We start from the raw sequence: 19473 nt of genomic DNA, 5'->3' as shown, positions 1-19473 counted from the left end.
TGGGAATTTTAAATAATAATAAGTTTTAAATAAATTCGATTGAACTTTCTAAATTTTTCTTAAAGAAAATTATAACTTTATTGATTTTGGATTAACACAAATCATAATTAAGAGCATATATATATATATATATGTATATTAGAGAACTTTTGGTAAATGAAAAAAAGAAAAATTCTAATCTTCTTTTCATTTCCAATTGTAATAAAAACACAAAAAAGATTAAATACATTCATTAAGAAGATGACTATTTTCAAGGATTAAAATTGAAAAGAGAGAAAGAGAGAGAAAAATTAAGATTGTATGAACAAAAGTTTATAGTTGAAAACGACGGTTAAGATTTCAATAGTGAATTGATAAATTTTTGGTTAATTCCCCGTTTGGTCCCTCGACTCTTCCATCTTCATCCACCTTACCCTGCAATCTACCCTTAGGGTTCCCTTCTTCTTCTTCTTCTTCTTCTTCTTCTTCTTCTTCTTCTTCTTCTCCTTTCTACCTATTTCTTCCATTTTCCCCCATTTTTCTCATGTCCCTTTACCTCTGCACTTAGATCGGGCTTCTTCTAATCCCTACCATTCCCCTTTTCCTTCTTTCTCTTTTCCATTTCTACACAATTCACCATCACTTTGACCATATCTCCACTATTCTCTTCCTCCGATTCCTTTCTTCTTTCTTTATCATGACCGTTCCTGCTTCCGGTTTTATCATGGAAAACGGCGGATCAAGCTGTCTCCCTCCCCCCCCAGATGTTGAGAATCGGATCGTCTCCGAGTTGGTGAATCAATCTGAGTCTAATTTGAAAGAAGGCAATCTCTATTATGTTATTTCTAATCGGTAATTTGTTTTTTCTGTTTTTCCTTTTTTCCTTTATTATTGGGTTGATGGATTATCAAATTTTATTGGTGGGTTTTGCGAATTGGTTCCGTTTAATTTTTTATTTTCTAATTTTTACTCCCAAAATTATGTCTTTTTTTATGTGTATCTTCACCCATCAATTTATGGGCATTCCTCTATCAACGTTTGATTTCTTTATCATAGGGGATCTTGATTTCTTGATTTATTATTATTACTTTCTTTGAGGTATACATTGGAATGCAAGAAATGTTTCATGTTGTTGTTCATGCAGGTGGTTTAGAAGATGGCAATTGTATGTTGGACTGCCTACTGAAGAATTTTCTAGCGAAGATCATTCCTCTGATTCCCAACACTGTAATATGGTTCCTTCAAACGTTGTTGAAAGGCCAGGTCCTATTGATAATTCAGATATTATCATTAGTGGAAGTGATTCTTCCGAGAACGATGATTTAGAGCTGAAAAGTTTTTTGGAGGAACGACGGGATTATGTGTTGGTTCCTACTGAAGTGTGGGAAAAGCTTTATGATTGGTACGATTTCCTCTTGTTTTCTAAATCAAACTACTACCCCCGGACAATTCTTCTATTTCTCGTTTTGTTGTTTCTTCTTGCCTCTACCGGGAATTGCTCTTTATGTCAACATGCTTTAAGTCCTATCTATAATTTTCTATGGTTATTTGTATAATACATATATTTAAAATATGAGTATGGATGAACCGAAAATTAGCAACCAATTTTTTGTTTTTGCTCCTGTGAGGATTTTATGAAAAAGTATCACAATTTATATAAATTTCTTTGGGAATTTAAATGCAAAAGGAACTAGATATTGAGAAGTTATGATATTTTGGAAATATACTGTTTCACTTTCCGTGAGCCCTCATTTATCTCTTGTTTGATTTTGTTTCTTTTTGGCCTTGGTTTTTCGTGTGCCTGTATATTTTTTCATTGAAAGTTGTATTTCTATATATATAAAAAAAAAGATTACCCTACCAGTAGAATTACTTCTTTCAATGGTTCTGTTTCATATGGAAATTACAAAGGGAATTAAAGTTGATTTCCACACGGGAAACTAATTGGAATGCTCGTTGTTACATCCTTACTTTGTTACATTAGGTACAAAGGGGGCCCACCGTTACCAAGAAAGATGATATCTCAAGGTGTCAATCAAAGGAATTTTTCTGTGGAGGTTTATCTACTTTGTCTAAAATTGATCGATGCTAGAGATGGAAGTGAATGTACCATTCGATTGAGCAAGAAGGTATTCTTCATATTTTTCCTCTCCTTGATTCATGAAAAACTTTGGATGGCGCTTGTTGGTCTATATTCATACACATCTTACTCTTCTCCCCCTTTCTGCTTTAAAGGCCACCATAATTGATCTTCATGAGAAGGTGTTTGCACTTAAAGGAATAAAGCAAGAAAAGGTTTGTGAGCTTCTTCCCTTCCTTTTGCTTGTAGAGATGGGATGGTGTTAATATTATCTTTTACAACTAATTTGGATCACTGCTTTTTGGTAACTTGCAGGCATGTATATTCGACTACTTTAACCAGCAGAAACAATCAATATTGGATGGGACAAGCCAAACCCTCGAAGAACTAAACTTGCAGATGAATCAACATGTGAGTACCTATTTCATCAATCTATTTATAGTATAGGCTTATTGATCCAAGAAGGATTAGCTTTGGGGAGCGTGTTTGGATAATTTCCTATGTTTCATTCAATCCTAATGTGTGGCTATTTCAATGGAACTTTAATTACTTGATATGCTGACAACTTTTACGATTCATGCTGGATGTCATTATTCTGGAATGATATTTCTTATTAGAAAGCTTTAACGGTAGTGAAAATCATGAAATTTGATTGGAACTGGTACTGGTCCTTAGCTTAAACTTCTGGTGGCTTTATTAGAAAGTTTGGGTCCATTCTTTAAGGCATTCAATGAGAGTAGCATGTTCTTGGGTGTGTGTACAATTGGATATCACCTGTCTTATTTTAGGAAATTTTTAGGAGAATTAGTTGCTGTCTATATCAGTGTTGTAACATATCAGAGCTTGTGGGTTCCATTTATAAAGCCTATATAGGGGTTTTGATGTAAGAAGATTGAAAAGGAACATTGCTTGAAGATGAGATAGATAATTGGGTTGAGAGTTCTGGAAGAAGTTCGAGTCCGTGTGGAAGAGTGACTTTGATCTTTGAAGAAAATGAGTGACTGGGCTTTGAATTCTCTCTCAGTTGGTCCTAGGTGAATGTGTGTGTGTGTGTGCATACGTACATACATACTATATATATATTTGATGAATGGTGATTGTATAACTAAACCGTGTTTCTTGTTAAGTATTGCTTTGGGTGGATTTCGTCATATCTTTTGTACACCATCTGTCATCTTTGTTATCTATATGAGATACTTCTTCTTTGATGTTTAAAATTTGGATAATCAGCCATTTGCGGATCATATTCTTGTTAATTTCAATTTATTTGCAATTATCATTTTAAATTTATCTATTTTTCATGTATTTGTTCACCCTCTCTGCAGATCCTCCTTGAAGTTGATGGACCTACTCCTCAGACTGGCATGGATGCCACTCGAAATGAGTTAGCTTTGGTAGCCCTTGAACCATCAAGGTCACCTCTGTCGATTGCAGGTGGGCCAGTGATGTCAAATGGGCATTCATCTGGTTATGGTTATCAGGGAAGTTCTTTTAGCACATCAGTTTCTGACATGGATGATAGAAATGATCTTAGTAATACTGCTAAGAGAAAAGAGAAAGGTGGCTTGGCAGGGTTGCAGAATTTAGGAAATACTTGTTTCATGAATAGTGCCCTTCAATGTTTAGTTCACACGCCACCCCTTGTAGAATATTTTTTACAAGATTATTCTGAAGAGATCAATGCAGAGAATCCTTTGGGAATGCACGTAGGTGGCTTTTCTTGTCTTAGTCTTCATTTTCTTAAATATATTTTAGTCATTCCTTGGTTTATTTTGCTTTTGTGGAAGTTAAAGTTGATTTTGTGGGTACATACAATGCTTCTGCAGGGAGAATTAGCCATTGTGTTTGGTGAATTGTTGAGGAAATTATGGTCTGGACAAACCACAATTGCACCACGCGTATTCAAGGGAAAGTTAGCTCGGTTTGCTCCTCAGTTCAGTGGTTATAACCAGCATGATTCTCAAGTTAGTACCGTAACATATCTGTAATACTCCTTGTGTCTTACATGGTCTTTCTCTCGTTTCCTAAGTGATCTTTCTATGCTCCCATTATTAGGGCGCTGCTGTATTTTTATCTTTATTGTTTCATTTAGTTGTGAACTTCTGAATTTATCAAAACGTTTCTTATCAGTAAGGATATTGTGAATAATTGTATATCCCATGTTTTATTTCATTCATCTAATGGCAATTCTTCTTTCAGATGCTCAGATAAATGTAGTCAAATTTGTTTAGATCTTGGAAAAATTAATGTCATTTCTAGTACATGGACTATAGGCTATCTTTTGATGAGATTTCAACTATTATGCCTAGTATTTGATGAGGTAATCTTACTCGGGGCATTTATGATGCTATATTCTTATTTATCTACTCTCTTTATTGGGAGAATTCCATGTTCTGATGGGTGAAGGGACATTTGTTTGTGGTGACCAATCCTTCAGAGGACTTTTCTTGTAATTCCATTTTACTGTTAGGTGAGCCCTTCTCTCTTGGGAGATTCGGTGTTTGCCTCAATGTGGAAGATGAATATTCCCAAGAGGTTAAGTTTTTTATTTGGTAGCTTTTCCATAGCAAGGTCAATACCTTAGATAGGGTGTCAAGGAGGATGCCTATGAGGTTGTGGTGCTACATTATCTGTAGGAGAGCTGTAGAGGGCCTTGACCATCTTCTTTAGAGCTGAGATTTTTCTTGTTGTGTGGATTTGTTTCTTTGATGAGTTTGGTTATGCTCCAGCTAGACACTTCGTAATTGCAGAGAGATGATTGAGGAGTTCCTTCTTCATCCTCCTTTCAGTGAGAAAGGAAAGTTCTTGTGGTAGGTGGGAGTGGGGACTATTTTGTGGGGTCCTTGGGGTGAGTTGAACAATAGAACCTTTTGAGGGCTTGAGCAAATTCGTTGTGAGCAAATTCCACGTTTCCTTGTGGGCTTCAGTTATCAAACTTTTTTGTCATTATCCACTTAGTTTTATTTTATTTGTCTGGAGGTGTTTCATTTAGTTAGGCTTTGTTTCTTGTGGCTTCTTGTATTTTTGCATTCCTTCATTTTTTTAATGAAGGCTTGGTCAATTTATCCATTTAATGGAATGATCGATATAATTTAACCTGTGTAAGATGTCTGTCTATAGGAACTTCTTGCCTTCTTACTGGACGGACTGCATGAAGATTTGAATCGAGTTAAACGGAAGCCTTATTTTGAAACAAAGGATTCTGATGGTCGTCCAGATGTAGAAGTTGCAGACGAGTGTTGGAGATACCATAAAGCACGAAATGATTCTTTAATTGTGGATGTTTGTCAAGTAAGTGGCTTTTGATATATGTGAGAATCTCATATTGCATAATTGTCCTACTGCGGGCATCAATCCTATTTTAGTTACTTTAATTGATGTCGTTTGTTATAAAAATATTAGTTATGTTAAGTAATTTTTATGTTTATTCTCATAAATTACCTCACCTTTTTATTATTTCAATTAAAGTCAATTGCATGCTATGTCATCTTAATTTAATAGAGATTGATGTGATGTCTTGAGTCGGTTATTGGTTTGGGTATTTACTTATGATTTAAATGATTTAATTTATTTTCTAACAATGTACAGTTGCTTAAACTCACAGGGTCAATATAAATCAACATTGGTTTGTCCAGTTTGTGAAAAAATCTCAATTACTTTTGATCCATTTATGTATTTATCATTGCCGCTACCTTCAACTGTCACTCGCAGTGTGACAGTGACTGTGTTCTATGGTGACGGTAGTGGTCTTCCAATGCCATACACTGTGACAGTTCAAAGACATGGTTGCACCAAAGATCTCACCCATGCCTTGGCTACTGCATGCTGCTTGAGGAGTGATGAAAATCTTCTAATTGCAGAGGTCAGTTTATGACATTCATTTGGTTTGTGCTTCCTTATTTATTCTGTTATAATATTTTATTTTGATGTATGATTTCTATTCTTTTCTTTTCTTTTCTTTTTCTTAGTTTTATCTGAAGTTTTGAACTTTCTGTTGCCAGGTCTATGATCACCGTATTTACCGATATTTGGATAACCCTCTTGAATCTTTAACTTCAGTTAAAGATGAAGAGTATCTTGTTGCCTATCGTCTTCCGCAAAGGGAATCTGGAAGACCAAAGCTAGAGATCATCCACAGATCTCTGGAAAAGTATGCTTTCCTTTTTAAAGGTTCTAATATGTCAGTGTCTGTCTGTTTCTTATCTGAAGTATGTCGTAGCCAATAAAGAGGGGTTATTGAATGAAGCACTTAAGCTTTAAGCCACTTTGGCTGGGGTACCTGACGATTGGATGTTCTGGACTCTATAATCAAGTTAATGTTTGCTTACTTCTTCTTGTAGTTCAGTGTCTTTCTTGGGTAGTTATTTTTTCCTCTAGTTTTTGGTCGGTTGTTTCTTGGGCAGAGGGAAGAGTGACCCACCACCACAAAACACCTCATATGGATAACTAACACCCGGACAAGGTTGATCAAAGAGTTCATTTCTTGTAGTGTGACAGCGAACTTTGAAGTTATCACTTTGGGGTCTGTTTAATTTTTTGGCATTTCAAATGAGAAAGTGATTGTGTTTCGTTATTGTTCGTGTCCATTTCAAGTTCTTGTGTGGTAGATAGAGAATACCTTTGACACTTATCAGTTGAATATATCGTCGTTCTATACTACTATTTGTTTTCTGTTTGCCTGAATGTTGCTTTGCTAATGTGGCTTTTGGCCTGTAGATGCCCCATGGAACGCGTGAAAGGAATGGAGAGAAAGCTTTTTGGAACTCCTCTAGTCACATATTTGGGAGAAGATTTTCATAGTGGAGCCGACATAAATGCAGCTGTGTCTAAGATCCTACTACCCTTGAGAAGAACATACTCTTCAACTAAATCTAACGGTAGCAAAGAGAATGGCTTTGTTTCTGAAATGAATGATGAACCTGCCAACTGCAGTCCTCAATCTGAATCAAGGAGCCAAGCAGTTGACATCGAAGTAGAGGAAGCATCTGAAAACGAGCCATGCTTTCAACTTTTTTTAACCGATGATAGGAGTTTGAGCTGCAAGCCAATTGAGAAGGATTCTGCTATAAAATATGGTCCACTTGTAAAGGTTTTCTTAGATTGGACCGAGAAAGAACATGAAGTATATGATGTGAGCTACATCAAGGATCTTCCTCCAGTCCACCAGACAAGGTTCATGAAGAAAACACGGCAGGAAGCAATCTCTTTATTTTCTTGCTTGGAAGCATTCCTCACTGAAGAACCTTTAGGTCCTGATGATATGTGGTAATTTTACGTCCCTGAATCTTTTTCTTTTCTTTTCTTTTCCTCTTCTTTTTTGTATATCCGAGATGTATAGTGGCTCTAACTATATTCTTGTTTTTATCTTGCACCATCCGACCATCTTAAATCTCCTATTTTCGCGCAGGTACTGCCCTAGGTGCAAAGAGCATAGACAGGCTACCAAGAAGTTAGACTTGTGGAAGTTGCCAGAGATAATTGTTTTTCACCTGAAACGTTTTTCATACAGCAGATACCTTAAAAACAAACTTGATACCTTTGTTGATTTCCCCATTCACAATCTTGATTTGAGCAAATATGTCAAAAGCAATGATGGGAAATCTTACTTGTACAACCTATATGCCATTAGCAACCATTATGGTGGTCTTGGTGGTGGGCACTACACTGCTTACGCGAAGGTATGGAGTTTTAATTTGTTATCCCGAGCATGAATTGATTAAATAGTTATTGATGGCCTGAGTTTTTGTTTTCATTTTATTAGTAAGAAAATTATTTGATATTTTCTTGTGATGGTCACGGATTGTTATTCACATCTGCAGTTAATCGATGAGAAGAGATGGTACCACTTCGATGACAGCCAAGTTTCTCCGGTTGGTGAAGAAGAGATCAAAACCTCCGCTGCTTATTTGTTGTTCTATCAAAGAGTCGAAACTTGACTTGTGGAACAAAGCTCCCTAAGTCGTCTTCTTCTAGAACTGGCAAACTACTCCGGATTTTGCTGTTTCAGCTTCATTTCAGCAGCTACAAGGAAGCTTAGTTTCTCATGGAGGGGAAAGAAATAGAATAGAGATCTGATTTTGCAGAAGAAACGCGGAATTCTACGATTTGAAGGTACATAAAATAGTGAGAATGGTTTCAGCCAACATATAATGATTTGATAATCAAAACTGGATTAGTTCTATTAAAATTACTTTCATATTCATTAACTTTTTTGAGAGAAATTTTGTTGTGTGATTAGGATGGGGTAGTAATGTAGATTTGTAAGCAAAGCTCTGCCTCTAGAGGCAAACTGGTGGTTTCCATTCATTTGTTAGCTGTTACTTTTACATGCTCCTATTGTTACTAACTTCTTGTCAAATTCTGGAATGCCTGAAATACCCAACTTCTTATTGCTACACTGTGGTTCCCATATGAAGAGGAACTAATCATCAAGGAATCTTCAGTGTAATGATCTAAATATATATATATATATATATATTGTACTAACCCAACCCCTTTGTATTTCTACCAACCCATTGCCATTGTTACCATTTTGAGTGACAATTTAAGTTCTCCCTGAACTTTTGAATATTTCTGCTTTGGATTTCTGGTTTCTCAACTCTAGAAAACTACTCTTGTTATAAATCTACCCCGGAATTCAAACATCTAATGATAGTCGTTTCTATAAAACTGTTCGTTGCACAATAAGATAGACAATCATTTTGGTATACTAATGAGTTTCATGAGCTCAGCAGTTTATGGTCGGTTTTGTGGATGTACTAAATAGAATGAAGCTCACTAGTTCTACATATGAAAGAAACAACGGTAATTAAGTTCAATGCAAAAGAATTTGAAAATATATTAACTCTTTAGTTGAGCTAGAGGATCCAAACAACGAGCTTCTTTAAAGTCCATTATTAGTAATAAATCATATCGCTAATAAAGTATTGATTGTGCTATTTGCTATATTTGAATGTTTGAGTGTTATTTGATGAAGTGTCAGAGTGTACTAAAAAATTCTCAATATCAATTTAATCCTTTTTGGTTGTAAAGAGAGAAAAGTCCAAATTCCAACAACAATGCATCGTTGGGAACTTGGAAACTGTGACAATCCATTAGTAAAAAATGCACCCTTAATTGGGTCATTTCCAAACCCTAACCTTTCAATGCAAATAGTTCCGTATACAAATAATGTTACAATTTTACATTCCATTAAAATTCTCATGTAAAAGAAACAAAACGAGAAACCAAAGGAAGGTGGAGTATAGAGGAAAGAGGAACATAAAAATAAGCAAATTAATAAAATTTGATTACCAAATGGCATTACAAAGAACAAGTTTTGGATCATCCATCTACCAGATTTTATGTCCATCCACAAACCCAAATTCACATCAAAAGAATTTATTACTAAAAACTGATATATCCCTGTAAAAAGCAGGATAGGAGAAAAAGAAAAGAAGATATTATTAACAGATCAGATCCAGCTCAGAATACCAAATAGAATGCATACAAAAAAAAGGAAATGATAAAAATTCCAAATTGAACTTTCTCTTTTGTCACATGGCTCTGTCAGTTTGTTTGCCCCCACTGACTAATGGTAAATTCAAGAAACTCTCAAATGATACTGTTGTCTTTTTATATTGTAACATACAAATATTTAACTATTGCCACTTAATCCTCCCTACTAAAAGTTTTGCATCATCATCAAATCTTCATTTGTTTTTAGAACATGGATCATCTTTACATAGCCAATAAAAGAATATATAAACCACATAAAACATAAAAATATAACGGGTGGGAAAGCAAAGATATTAAAGTGTAGAAATGTCCAAAATATAACGCACTCTTCAACTAAAAGAAAAAAAGTATAGCGAATAGGGTTCTTTTTCTATCTTCTCCCAAAAAGGATATTATTAAACGGCCTCTAAGGCATTGTTGGGTAGGTCTATCTCAGTAACTATTCATCGTTTGGTTTTTGTTGTTTTGAGAATTAAGCTTATAATTACCACTTCTATCCAATATGATTTCTGTTTTTGTTATCTACTTTACATCCATAGTCTCAAAATCAAGCTAAGTTCTGAAAAGGTGGTTTTAAAAAACCTCGAAATCAACTAGAATAAGAGTTTAAAAAGGTAAAAACTAGAGAACAATTGTAAATTTAAAAAACGAAATGGTTAACAAAAGGGATCTCAGTTAACTGTTTTAGATACTACAAAAGAATGGTTTCAATTCATAATTTCTACCTTTTGCTAGTAGCAGTAAAGGAGAAGCCGAATAACTTTTGTTAAGGTCACACACAAAAGAATGGCAAAAAGGAAGGCAGAGAAAAGAAAAGAGAAGGTAGTCGCGTACAAGGAAAGGAACAGAATTTTTACCTTTTCCCAAATCCGACGCTGCCTCTTATTCTCTTTAACATCTTCCAATATTGCTTTTAACGGCTGATTCTGATAAATGAAATAAATCCAAAGCATCTTTCGGAACACATACCATACACTGAAAATAAATAATCTCCTAAATTCAAAGTAGCAACTTGAACACCATCAGAAACAGGAACATTGAAAAGAATCCGACCCAATGGCTTCTCTCCTGCCATCAAAACAACATCACTGTTTCTCAGTCTCCACAAATAGTAACGCAAACACATACATGAATGCTCTAATGTATCCAATCACTTAATTTTTTTTGAAATAATTGAAGATTTGGTTAGATGCAAGTAAATTTTCAATATACATCAAGAAAAAAGAGGAAATTTGAATTCCAAAATGGAATTGTATTGCATAAAAGGATCCTAAAAGCTAAGTTTGAACTTAAGCTCATTTTACAACCTACTTGATTTGATAGGCTTGAGTTCCCAAAAGAAATTGGAATGTCTATTTTAACAGTTAAGTTCAGGAAAACTACTGAATTATACCATTTCTAGAGAGCTGCAAAGGGTGAGAAATAATCATAAAGAAAAAAAAAAAATTATGGACCACGACAGTGGGAATAGGGATATGCAAAGGGGTGAAAGTTAAAATGCTAGAATGGCCTCAGTTGAGACTCCAATGAATGACGACGAATGGCCTTAAATGTATCATGCGCTCCCACCAATGAACTCATAGTAATGGCCCCCACTCAAAACACTTTCCAATTCATATGCACATTCTAATTTTCTATTCTTTCATTTTTGAAAGCTTTGTTTTTTGTTTTTTATTTAAAAACAAAACAACAATTTTCTCAATTTCCAGTAATCAGAAAGTTTCTTCCCCGAGTTACTTGGAGAGTTTGAAAGATAAACAATCTTTCTTTATATTACACAATAAAGCTTTGCAAGAATTTTGAACTGCCCTATAGTTTTTGGAGAAGTTAGAATTCAGCACCTTTGATTTATAATTAGAAATTAATCGTATGATAAATATTCATAAACAGTCCCAAAGATTTGATAAAATATTCCTATTTAAGAGGTTTTTATAGGAACCGAGTAAATTGTAATTTTTAAAAAACAAAACAACTAAATTCTAACTTTCACAAGAGATCAAATTTGTAACGTAAACCATGGCGAAAAGTAGCCAATTTTTCTTTAACCCAATATTTGTGTCTAATCCTACCGTTGTCACTTTATGAACCCAACGCAAATCAAGCAAAAAAGATAAAATAATCATTGAAACAATAAAGGTAACAGGAAAAAGATTTACCGTGGCGGAGGAAATGGCTAAATAACCGGTGGAGGTAGTGGGAGGTCCCGGCGGCGAGGGTTGCGCGCTGGAAGTGCCATGAGTTCCGTTTCCAACGCCGTCGTTAATGGAAAATCCGAGCTGATACACCGGCGTACCATCAGGCTTAAAAAGACCATAATTCCTCTCCGAAGTTGGTCCAGGCTTCATATTCTCGTTAAAAAGAGCAAATACATAAATGTTGAGATCCGAGTTCGGCCTCAATGGCGTCCCCTTCTTCTGGCAGATGAACTTGAGTAGGTTCCCATTGTACTTCTTTGCATTCTCTGGGGTCGCACCGGCCTCGTCTTCGTCTCCCTTCGACGGCCATCCGGTCTCCGAGATATGAACAGGAAGTTTCTTGTAACCAACAGCGGCGAGTGCGTAGTAAACAGCGTCGATCTGTGCGAACAACATGTTGTCGTAGTGAAGATTTGAGCCGGGATCTAAAACCCCTTGGTTCGGTTGGAAGAGGACGAAATCCAGTGAAACCTGCTTCGGATTCGCCTTGTACGCAAAGTACGGGTACGCATTGATCAAGAACGGGGAGCCGATCTTGACATGGAAGTCCAAGATTGGAACCAAACAATCAACTAAATCTCTACGGAATACTCCAGCGGAAGGCGGATAGGAAGTTTCAAGTATCGCCAAAGAATGCGCCGTAGTCACCGCCACCTGCTTATCTAGCCCTAGATTTACGAGCGCCGTGTGCACGCTTTGCATCGCCGGTAGTAAATTAGCAGTTAGAGAAGTGTCATTGAAGGTTAATACCTCATTGCCGACGAAGATTGAAGTGATTTTAGTGCCAGGGAAGTACGCTTGAACATTATTCTTCACCCACTCTTCCGCACAGGCTGGATTCTTCATTTTAGACAAGTACTCGTTTCCAAGTCCAACTATGAACTCCACACTTGTATTAGCAAATGCCCGAAGAACCTTCGGACTCGCATCGTACAGCTTCACCTTCGTAGCTCCAATTGATTTCACCAACGGGATCACATTCTCCGGAGCAGGAAGATTATTCGCTATCTGACCGTAGTTCACTCCAACTGAACTCACCATAACAGGCAGCAACAACAAACCTTCACAAAATCACAAAATTCAACATAGTCTCAACTCAACAAATTCACAATAATCCACATCTTAAACCAACAAAAAACTGCAAGTTCATGAAATTCCATATCACCTGAAATCAAAAGTAGAACGAACGAACCGCATTGCTTGAATCCGAACCTTCTCAGCTCCATGGAGCTAAACTTCAGTAGTGTGAGTGAAATTCGAAGTCGGAAAATGCCAATCACTGCACTGAAGAGTGAAAATGAGGAGCGATCTAGAGCTACCACAGAAACACCGTGGTCAGAGAAGTAGTTAGGGGAGATGGCGACGGTGAGCCACCGGGCGCTGTGTAATACGAGTGTGGAGAGAGTGAGTGCGCGGCGGAAGTAAGGTGAAGAGCCGTGCGTTTGTGGTCATTTGTAGAACGTTGAAATGGACGACGCAAAGTTAAAAAAAAAACAAACAAAAAAGATAAAATAAAATAAATAATAAATAAAGTGTTTTTAAGTATTTATTCGTTAAAACATTTTGTGTTGAAAACTTTACAATTTAGTATAATTGTTTTATGACATCACAATCATTTCTAATTTTCCATTCTATTACTTCTTTTTTCTTTAAATATGATTAAACCAAACATTTTTAAAATACACCATAATCTAAAATAAAAACGTACAAACTTTAGTCACTACATAATTTTGAATTTGAATCATATTAACAAATACTCAAAGTCGAATCAAAAGAATTTTTTTCACCAAAACTTTTGAGTCATGCTCAAACTAATAATGAAAATAAATTAAGCAAAATTATGATAAAGGAAAGTATTTACAAATATATTAAAATTTTATATTTTTTCCATGTCACCAACAAATATCAATATATTTTGTTTATTTTGCTAAATTTGACAATGCGCTTAATTAAACTCAAAACTTTTACAAACCACTTGTCACTTATTTACATCTATTTTTATTGGATTTCAAAAATGGTTTGTCACTTATTTACATCTATTTTTATTGGATTTCAAAAAATTGGATTTCAAAAATGGTTTGTCACTTATTTACATCTATTTTTATTGGATTTCAAAAAATTAGATGATAGTTACAAATAGAGCAATTATAAATATAACAAAATTGATCAAATTCTATCACCAATATAAAATTAGAATTATTAATAAGATAAAAAGTAGATACAAAAGAGATGAAAATTTGTTCAAATTTAACTTTTAAAAAAAGGGTTATTATCTTGCATTTTAAAGAAGTGTCTTCTCCTTGTGTGAAATTTTTACATTAACCGTTCTAAAACTTGAAACTTTTTCACCGTTTCATAAACCTATTTTCCAATGATTCTCATCCCACGTGATTTTTTTGCACATATTCTCTACTTTTATATTTCTTTTTTATTTCTTTTTAGGATTTGCCCTAATAAAGTATTATTCCTTTTGGTAGATAAAGTGAAGAGGATTGGAGATGCCCTTCTTGTTTCCAACTTGCATTTTTAGTCTTTGTATGAACGGAGATTCTCTACCATACACCAAATCATCTTTAGTTCTTTACTATGGAGCAAATGACCATTTCATTATATAAATGGTTGTGAGGGATTCTAGATATCAAATTTAGTAACCAAAACAACGTATTGATAAGACAACTACAATATAGTTGACAATATATTTCAGTTGTAGCACTATTTATTACGAGTCACATTGTGGCGACGTAGATTAACAAAACCCATACAAGTGCACAACAAAAGATCAAAAGTTCCAAAGCTATGAGATGGATTATACTAACTATATTATATGCTTACAACAAAAAAGATGAAAAATAAAAATGAAAGATTGCAGATTTAGTTTATTTTCCAATTCTTCTTCCTTGATGGAATACTACACGGGTCACAGGGTGGTTCTTCTACCTGTCAATGGCCATGTCCGGAGGACCCAACCATCAATTAGAGAGTGGCCTCAATTTCTAGAGCCATTTTACCTTTGCTGTTGGAAGGATATGTGCTAAAAAGATCAAACAAATCCTTCAGTACTTCCCTCCTTCTCTTCTTCATATCCAAACCCAATGGCATTTAGCATATACTAAGAGAAACTGGGAATTTATATAGCCATACATCACTTTTTCCAGCATTCTCAAGGAGTTGCAACGTTTTCCTTTGCAAGAGGGGCGATTTCCTCCCCTTCGATTCCGGCTTGGCTATTTTCGACTCCCAATCCCAACAAGAATTTCTCCCATTGTTTTGCTGGACCCTGCATAAATTACCACAAAATGACGATGTTGTTCCCTTTTGGTTGAAGTGCAAAAGGCGAAATAGGAGTGTGAGGCTATTTGTGATTATGGGGTTTTTGTTTGGATTTACCTTCCAAGAGAAATCCTGAGCCATACAATTCTGTATCATTTCTTTGTGGGCAGCGGTGCCGAAGAGAGCAACAGCTCTTAGTACAGTTTTAGCAATCGCGGCTGCATCAGCTGGAGAAACTGTTTCACACTGCCAAACAACAAGTAGACTCCAATCACGAAGTTGCTACATGAGTTCCATAAGAAATAGAGCGATCATATGATATGATGCGGTTGGAAGCGATCATATGATGCGGATTTGAAACTAATGGTACTTACTTCGACGCTGAAAGCACCCATTTGGAGACCTGTATAACCGTCAATAACAGTGTCGGCAAGTCCACCAGTTGTGCTTACCAAGGGAATCTGAAATTGAAACATACAACATAATCAAGCTATTGTGTTGGGCGTGCTAACAGAAGTTTGCGGCAACCCTCAAGGGTATGTTTTAACTATTTTGAATTGTATCCGGTAAGAAATAGAGATGACTATAAATATATATATATATGCGATTTTTAGTGACTTACTGTTCCATAAGGCATAGCTTGCAACTGGATAAGACCACAGGGTTCGAATCTACTTGGAATCATCAAGAAATCAGCTGCAGCATTTATGAGATGTGCTAAAGGAACGTTGAATTTTGCTACCCCCCTAGCTTTGTCAGGATATTTTATCTCTAGCTCTTCAAGCTGTTTCTCCAAGTATTTCTTGCCAGTTCCCTAGCAGAAAGAAAATGGAAATCAACCTCCATCTAAATAAGGCGGCCAATGGGCAAAAGAAATAAATAATATGTACGTACAAGGACCACCAATTGAACATCTTCATGAATGAAGTTTGGAATAGCTGCTGATAGGATATCTGATCCCTTTTGCTCCTCAAGTCTACCAATAAACCCTATCAAAGGGATGTTCCTGTCAACAGGCAATCCAACTTCTGCTTGAAGAGCTTCTTTCAAAAGAGCTTTAGCTTCCGCAACCTGAAAGTGAAGATCTGGCTAAGAAATTTCTTTAATCAATTTAGAAGGAAAATATGAACCATGTCAGTTAGTTAACTTACAGTTTCAGCATTGAATTTGATGGGAATGTATTTGTCAGTGGAAGGATTCCACTCCTGAACATCCATGCCATTCAATATACCAGTAACAGTGGTCAAACGAAGAATGGAATCCAATTCAACACCTCGCTCAATTCCAGAAACAAGCTCCTGGGCATAGTATGGACTAACAGTCAACACCCTGTCAGATTCCAATATCCCAGCCTTCATCCAGTTGATCTTTCTTCCCTTCACAGGCTTTACATACCTAGAAACCAAGATTTCTTAGGACACATGTTGAGTTGGGAGAATAAGATTTTCTGGCATGCAGATTGACTGGAAAGTAATTGACGGCACTCACCCATCAGTAAAGTCAAAGGAACTCTTGAATTGATCAGGCAGATTCAGAAGGGAAAAGTCTGAGAAAGCAAATCTTCCTTGGTAAGCAATGTTGTGGATGCAGAAAGCAACCTGTTAGCATTTAAGAGAGATACCAATATCAGATCTTGAATTTGTAAAAGGTGATATTAATATATCTACTGAAATAGAGAGAACTAATGTGGCACAAACCTACCTTGGCACTTTTATAAATTCCCCTTGCTTGATACATGGTTTTCAAGTAACATGGAAGAAGAGCTGTGTGCCAATCATTGGCAACGAAGACAACTTCCTCCCCTGCCAATTGGCGAAGAATATTTTCTTAGTCAATTGATTGTTAACTAGTAGCTTTAACTAATTTGATGCAGTAGGATTAGAATATTATGGCCAAATCCACAACTTATTAGGATTACTACATCATTACTGAAAAAAGAAGAAGAAGAAGAAGAAGAAGAAGAAGAATAAAAAGCATACCATATGGTCCTGAAAAATATTTGCTGCTGTTCAAATTTAGAACCAAAGGCGCCAACAGAGCAGCCTGATGAGCACAGAGATTCAATGGTTAAATATAAAATAAATGTTGGAAGTTGTACCACTAGAAAGAAATCATGTCATTGGTAAGATAATTACCAATGTCTCAGTCACCTAGCAAATTGGATATTCTGTACATAAACTACTTACAAATGTCGTTCAGCATTTCTAGACGATGGATAAATGAAATTTACAAAAAAAAAAATTATATATGTTACAAAATGACACTCGATTACTTTTTTTGTGTGATTAATTAGTTAATATTTTTTTCGTTGGAAGTGTATTCAGTGAAAAATAACCAACTAGATTAAAGCAAACCCAGAAACGTATCTTGCACAAGAACAAACATTTCAAAACAGAACAAGGAAAATGTATATATCTTCACTCTATACAATGCCACCCGCTAGAGGATGAAAATATGATCTGCAAGTCAAAGGAATTAATCACCTGGCACAATAGACTAAATCGCAACTGATTGTCATCATAATCCACGCCTGCATTCGGCCCATAAAGTTTGGATTTAGTTTTGCCCCAAACCTGTTGAGATCCACATCGTAAAGCATTAGAAGAAAGGTCCGGCAGAACCATGCACACAAACTTTAGTTATGAAATTCACATTACCTTTTCCAGAAATATTGGGTGATCAACAAATACTCGATCAACCCCTCGTTTGTAGCAATGGAAAAACCGCACAGTTAAAATTGCGTCCCCAACTTGAATCTGGTCATGTTCATGTAAATATCACAAAACTGTTGGGTTACTTCGTCTCCTCCCCACAACAAATAATGACCATTTTCATAAAGATGAAGGACCTATTTACCTCGACTGTTACATCCGTGTCCCAAGCATCTTTGTACTGATCATAGCGAGGAGCTATCGTCATGACACGATGCCCTCTAGCCTAAAACATAAAAGCAGTAAAAAATTCAGACCATAACAGAAAATTATGCCAATATTACATATGAAAACGAATCGAAAAAACTTCACTTACAGCCATTGCTGGAGGCAATCCTCCAAGAACATCACCAAGCCCACCAGTTTTGCTCCATGGAGTAACTTCAGCAGCCACAAACACTATATTCATCCCTTGTTCACACACAATTTTCCCAGCAGTTCCACCAAGTCCATCAGTTTTCCTACTCACAGTCCTGCAAATTGCACTTGCAGGAGTTCTTTTCCGCAGCACATCCAGATTGTTCAAGGATTTCAATCCCTTGTGTGTTTCTACTTGATTCTTCCCGCCAACAGAAAGGCTCATCTTAGTCTCTGAGGCTGTAGCCCCATGACTGATGAGAGAACTCCTCGAAACAAAGTTTGATACACTCACAGCTCCCATCGAAGCCATCCTTGATCTAAAACAGCATCCAGAAATCAGAACAATAACATCCATTCACCTCCAGCAAATAAACCATAACGTAACATCACTAATCAACACATGCAAAACACTCCAAATAATCTGACATGCAAAAAAAAAAAAAAAACAAAAAAAAATCGAAATCCATTGAAATGAAAACCATCATGCTCAATCCAGCTCAATCCGCTTCCATACAAACAAAATTTCAAAGTGATCAAGAAACAACAAAAATACAAAGACAGAATCAAAGCTATTTCAGAACAAGAACTCACATAAAACTGAACAGCTCAACTAAAAACAAGCAAGCATTAACAAATAGCCCACTCATCAAAGACCGACAACCATAATATGAAAGAGCAAGCTCAAGAAATGAAAAGGAAATGTGAAACTATCCGAAACTAAAGAAGAAGAAGAAAGAAAATGAATGACTCACTGGCGATGAGCTTTAGCCGAGAGAAAAACGTCGACTGTAGACGAAACTCCGGCCGCTGTAGATCTCCGGAGGATCCAACGGTACTTGTAGTGGTTCAGAGGCTTTGAGCAACGAGGACACGTGACGAAGAGTTAGTGGGTGTCCGTGCGAGCAAATCCCAAGCGCCTCAAAATTAAGTTGGCACGTGTGATGTCAAGGGAATCGTGGGGCCATGGCATCGTTACGAATATACTCCAAATTTGAGGTTAAAGAAGATTGAAGAAGGAATGCCATTTGTTTAGTACGGCCAAGATATTTTGTTTTAAGACCTAAATTTACCATTTTGACCCTAAACTCTAAACTAAATTAATCAAATATTGAATATTATGTGTAATTAAAACTGTAAGAATTTTAAAATGGAAAGTTATGAAACTCATAAGACACTCATGAACAATACTAATAGTAATCAATAACAATAGAAGGGGGATTGAAGGTAGGTATTAAAAAATTATGGGATTACCATAATGTAATAGTGGTTTGGGGTTGTGGATGGTTGCATTGATGGGACGCAACAATGTATTAGGAACGTACAATGGGATTTCTTTGTTTCTTTCTTCTTATTTGTGTATAAAATTTGTAAGATTGTCATT

General features: G+C 36.0%; 3 protein-coding genes across 4 annotated transcripts; 1 reads left to right on the top strand and 2 right to left on the bottom strand.

Moving 5' to 3' along the window:
• The first annotated feature begins 365 nt into the window (after window positions 1-365).
• LOC101208487 (ubiquitin carboxyl-terminal hydrolase 9) lies at window positions 366-8550 on the top strand. Its single transcript, XM_004145824.3, has 13 exons — window positions 366-831; window positions 1124-1381; window positions 1964-2108; window positions 2215-2274; window positions 2375-2470; window positions 3385-3765; window positions 3886-4023; window positions 5180-5350; window positions 5664-5921; window positions 6061-6209; window positions 6776-7324; window positions 7467-7737; window positions 7879-8550. The coding sequence occupies exons 1-13, from the start codon at window positions 677-679 to the stop codon at window positions 7993-7995; spliced, it is 2748 nt and encodes a 915-aa protein (XP_004145872.1). The 5' UTR covers window positions 366-676; the 3' UTR covers window positions 7996-8550.
• Window positions 8551-9175: 625 nt separating this feature from the next.
• LOC101208729 (glucan endo-1,3-beta-glucosidase 11) lies at window positions 9176-13231 on the bottom strand. Of its 2 annotated transcripts, XR_969433.2 has the most exons (4): window positions 12917-13231; window positions 11713-12812; window positions 10414-10624; window positions 9176-9463 (listed from the first exon to the last, which is right to left on the bottom strand). XR_969433.2 is itself a non-coding variant. In XM_011656373.2 (3 exons), exons 1-3 carry the CDS (start codon window positions 12975-12977, stop codon window positions 10556-10558), a joined length of 1230 nt encoding a protein of 409 aa, XP_011654675.1. In that variant the 5' UTR covers window positions 12978-13231; the 3' UTR covers window positions 10213-10555. The 2 variants fall into 2 exon arrangements, 1 of the variants encoding a protein (XP_011654675.1); XM_011656373.2 differs by lacking the exon at window positions 9176-9463 and having other exon boundaries at window positions 10213-10624.
• Window positions 13232-14415: 1184 nt separating this feature from the next.
• Window positions 14416-18999, bottom strand: LOC101208974 (granule-bound starch synthase 1, chloroplastic/amyloplastic). The gene is made up of 14 exons (XM_004145826.3): window positions 18845-18999; window positions 18049-18409; window positions 17878-17958; window positions 17679-17777; window positions 17505-17594; window positions 17001-17064; window positions 16723-16823; window positions 16510-16619; window positions 16173-16416; window positions 15916-16092; window positions 15644-15835; window positions 15396-15482; window positions 15139-15267; window positions 14416-15028 (listed from the first exon to the last, which is right to left on the bottom strand). Exons 2-14 carry the CDS (start codon window positions 18400-18402, stop codon window positions 14912-14914), a joined length of 1845 nt encoding a protein of 614 aa, XP_004145874.1. The 5' UTR covers window positions 18403-18409; window positions 18845-18999; the 3' UTR covers window positions 14416-14911.
• Window positions 19000-19473: the final 474 nt, after the last annotated feature.

Source organism: Cucumis sativus, chromosome 5 (genome assembly GCF_000004075.3).
Source record: "Cucumis sativus cultivar 9930 chromosome 5, Cucumber_9930_V3, whole genome shotgun sequence".
In the NCBI taxonomy this organism is placed as follows: domain Eukaryota; kingdom Viridiplantae; phylum Streptophyta; class Magnoliopsida; order Cucurbitales; family Cucurbitaceae; genus Cucumis; species Cucumis sativus.
The sequence above is the reverse complement of the archived record's forward strand: the minus strand, read 5'-3'. Positions and strand labels throughout refer to the sequence as shown.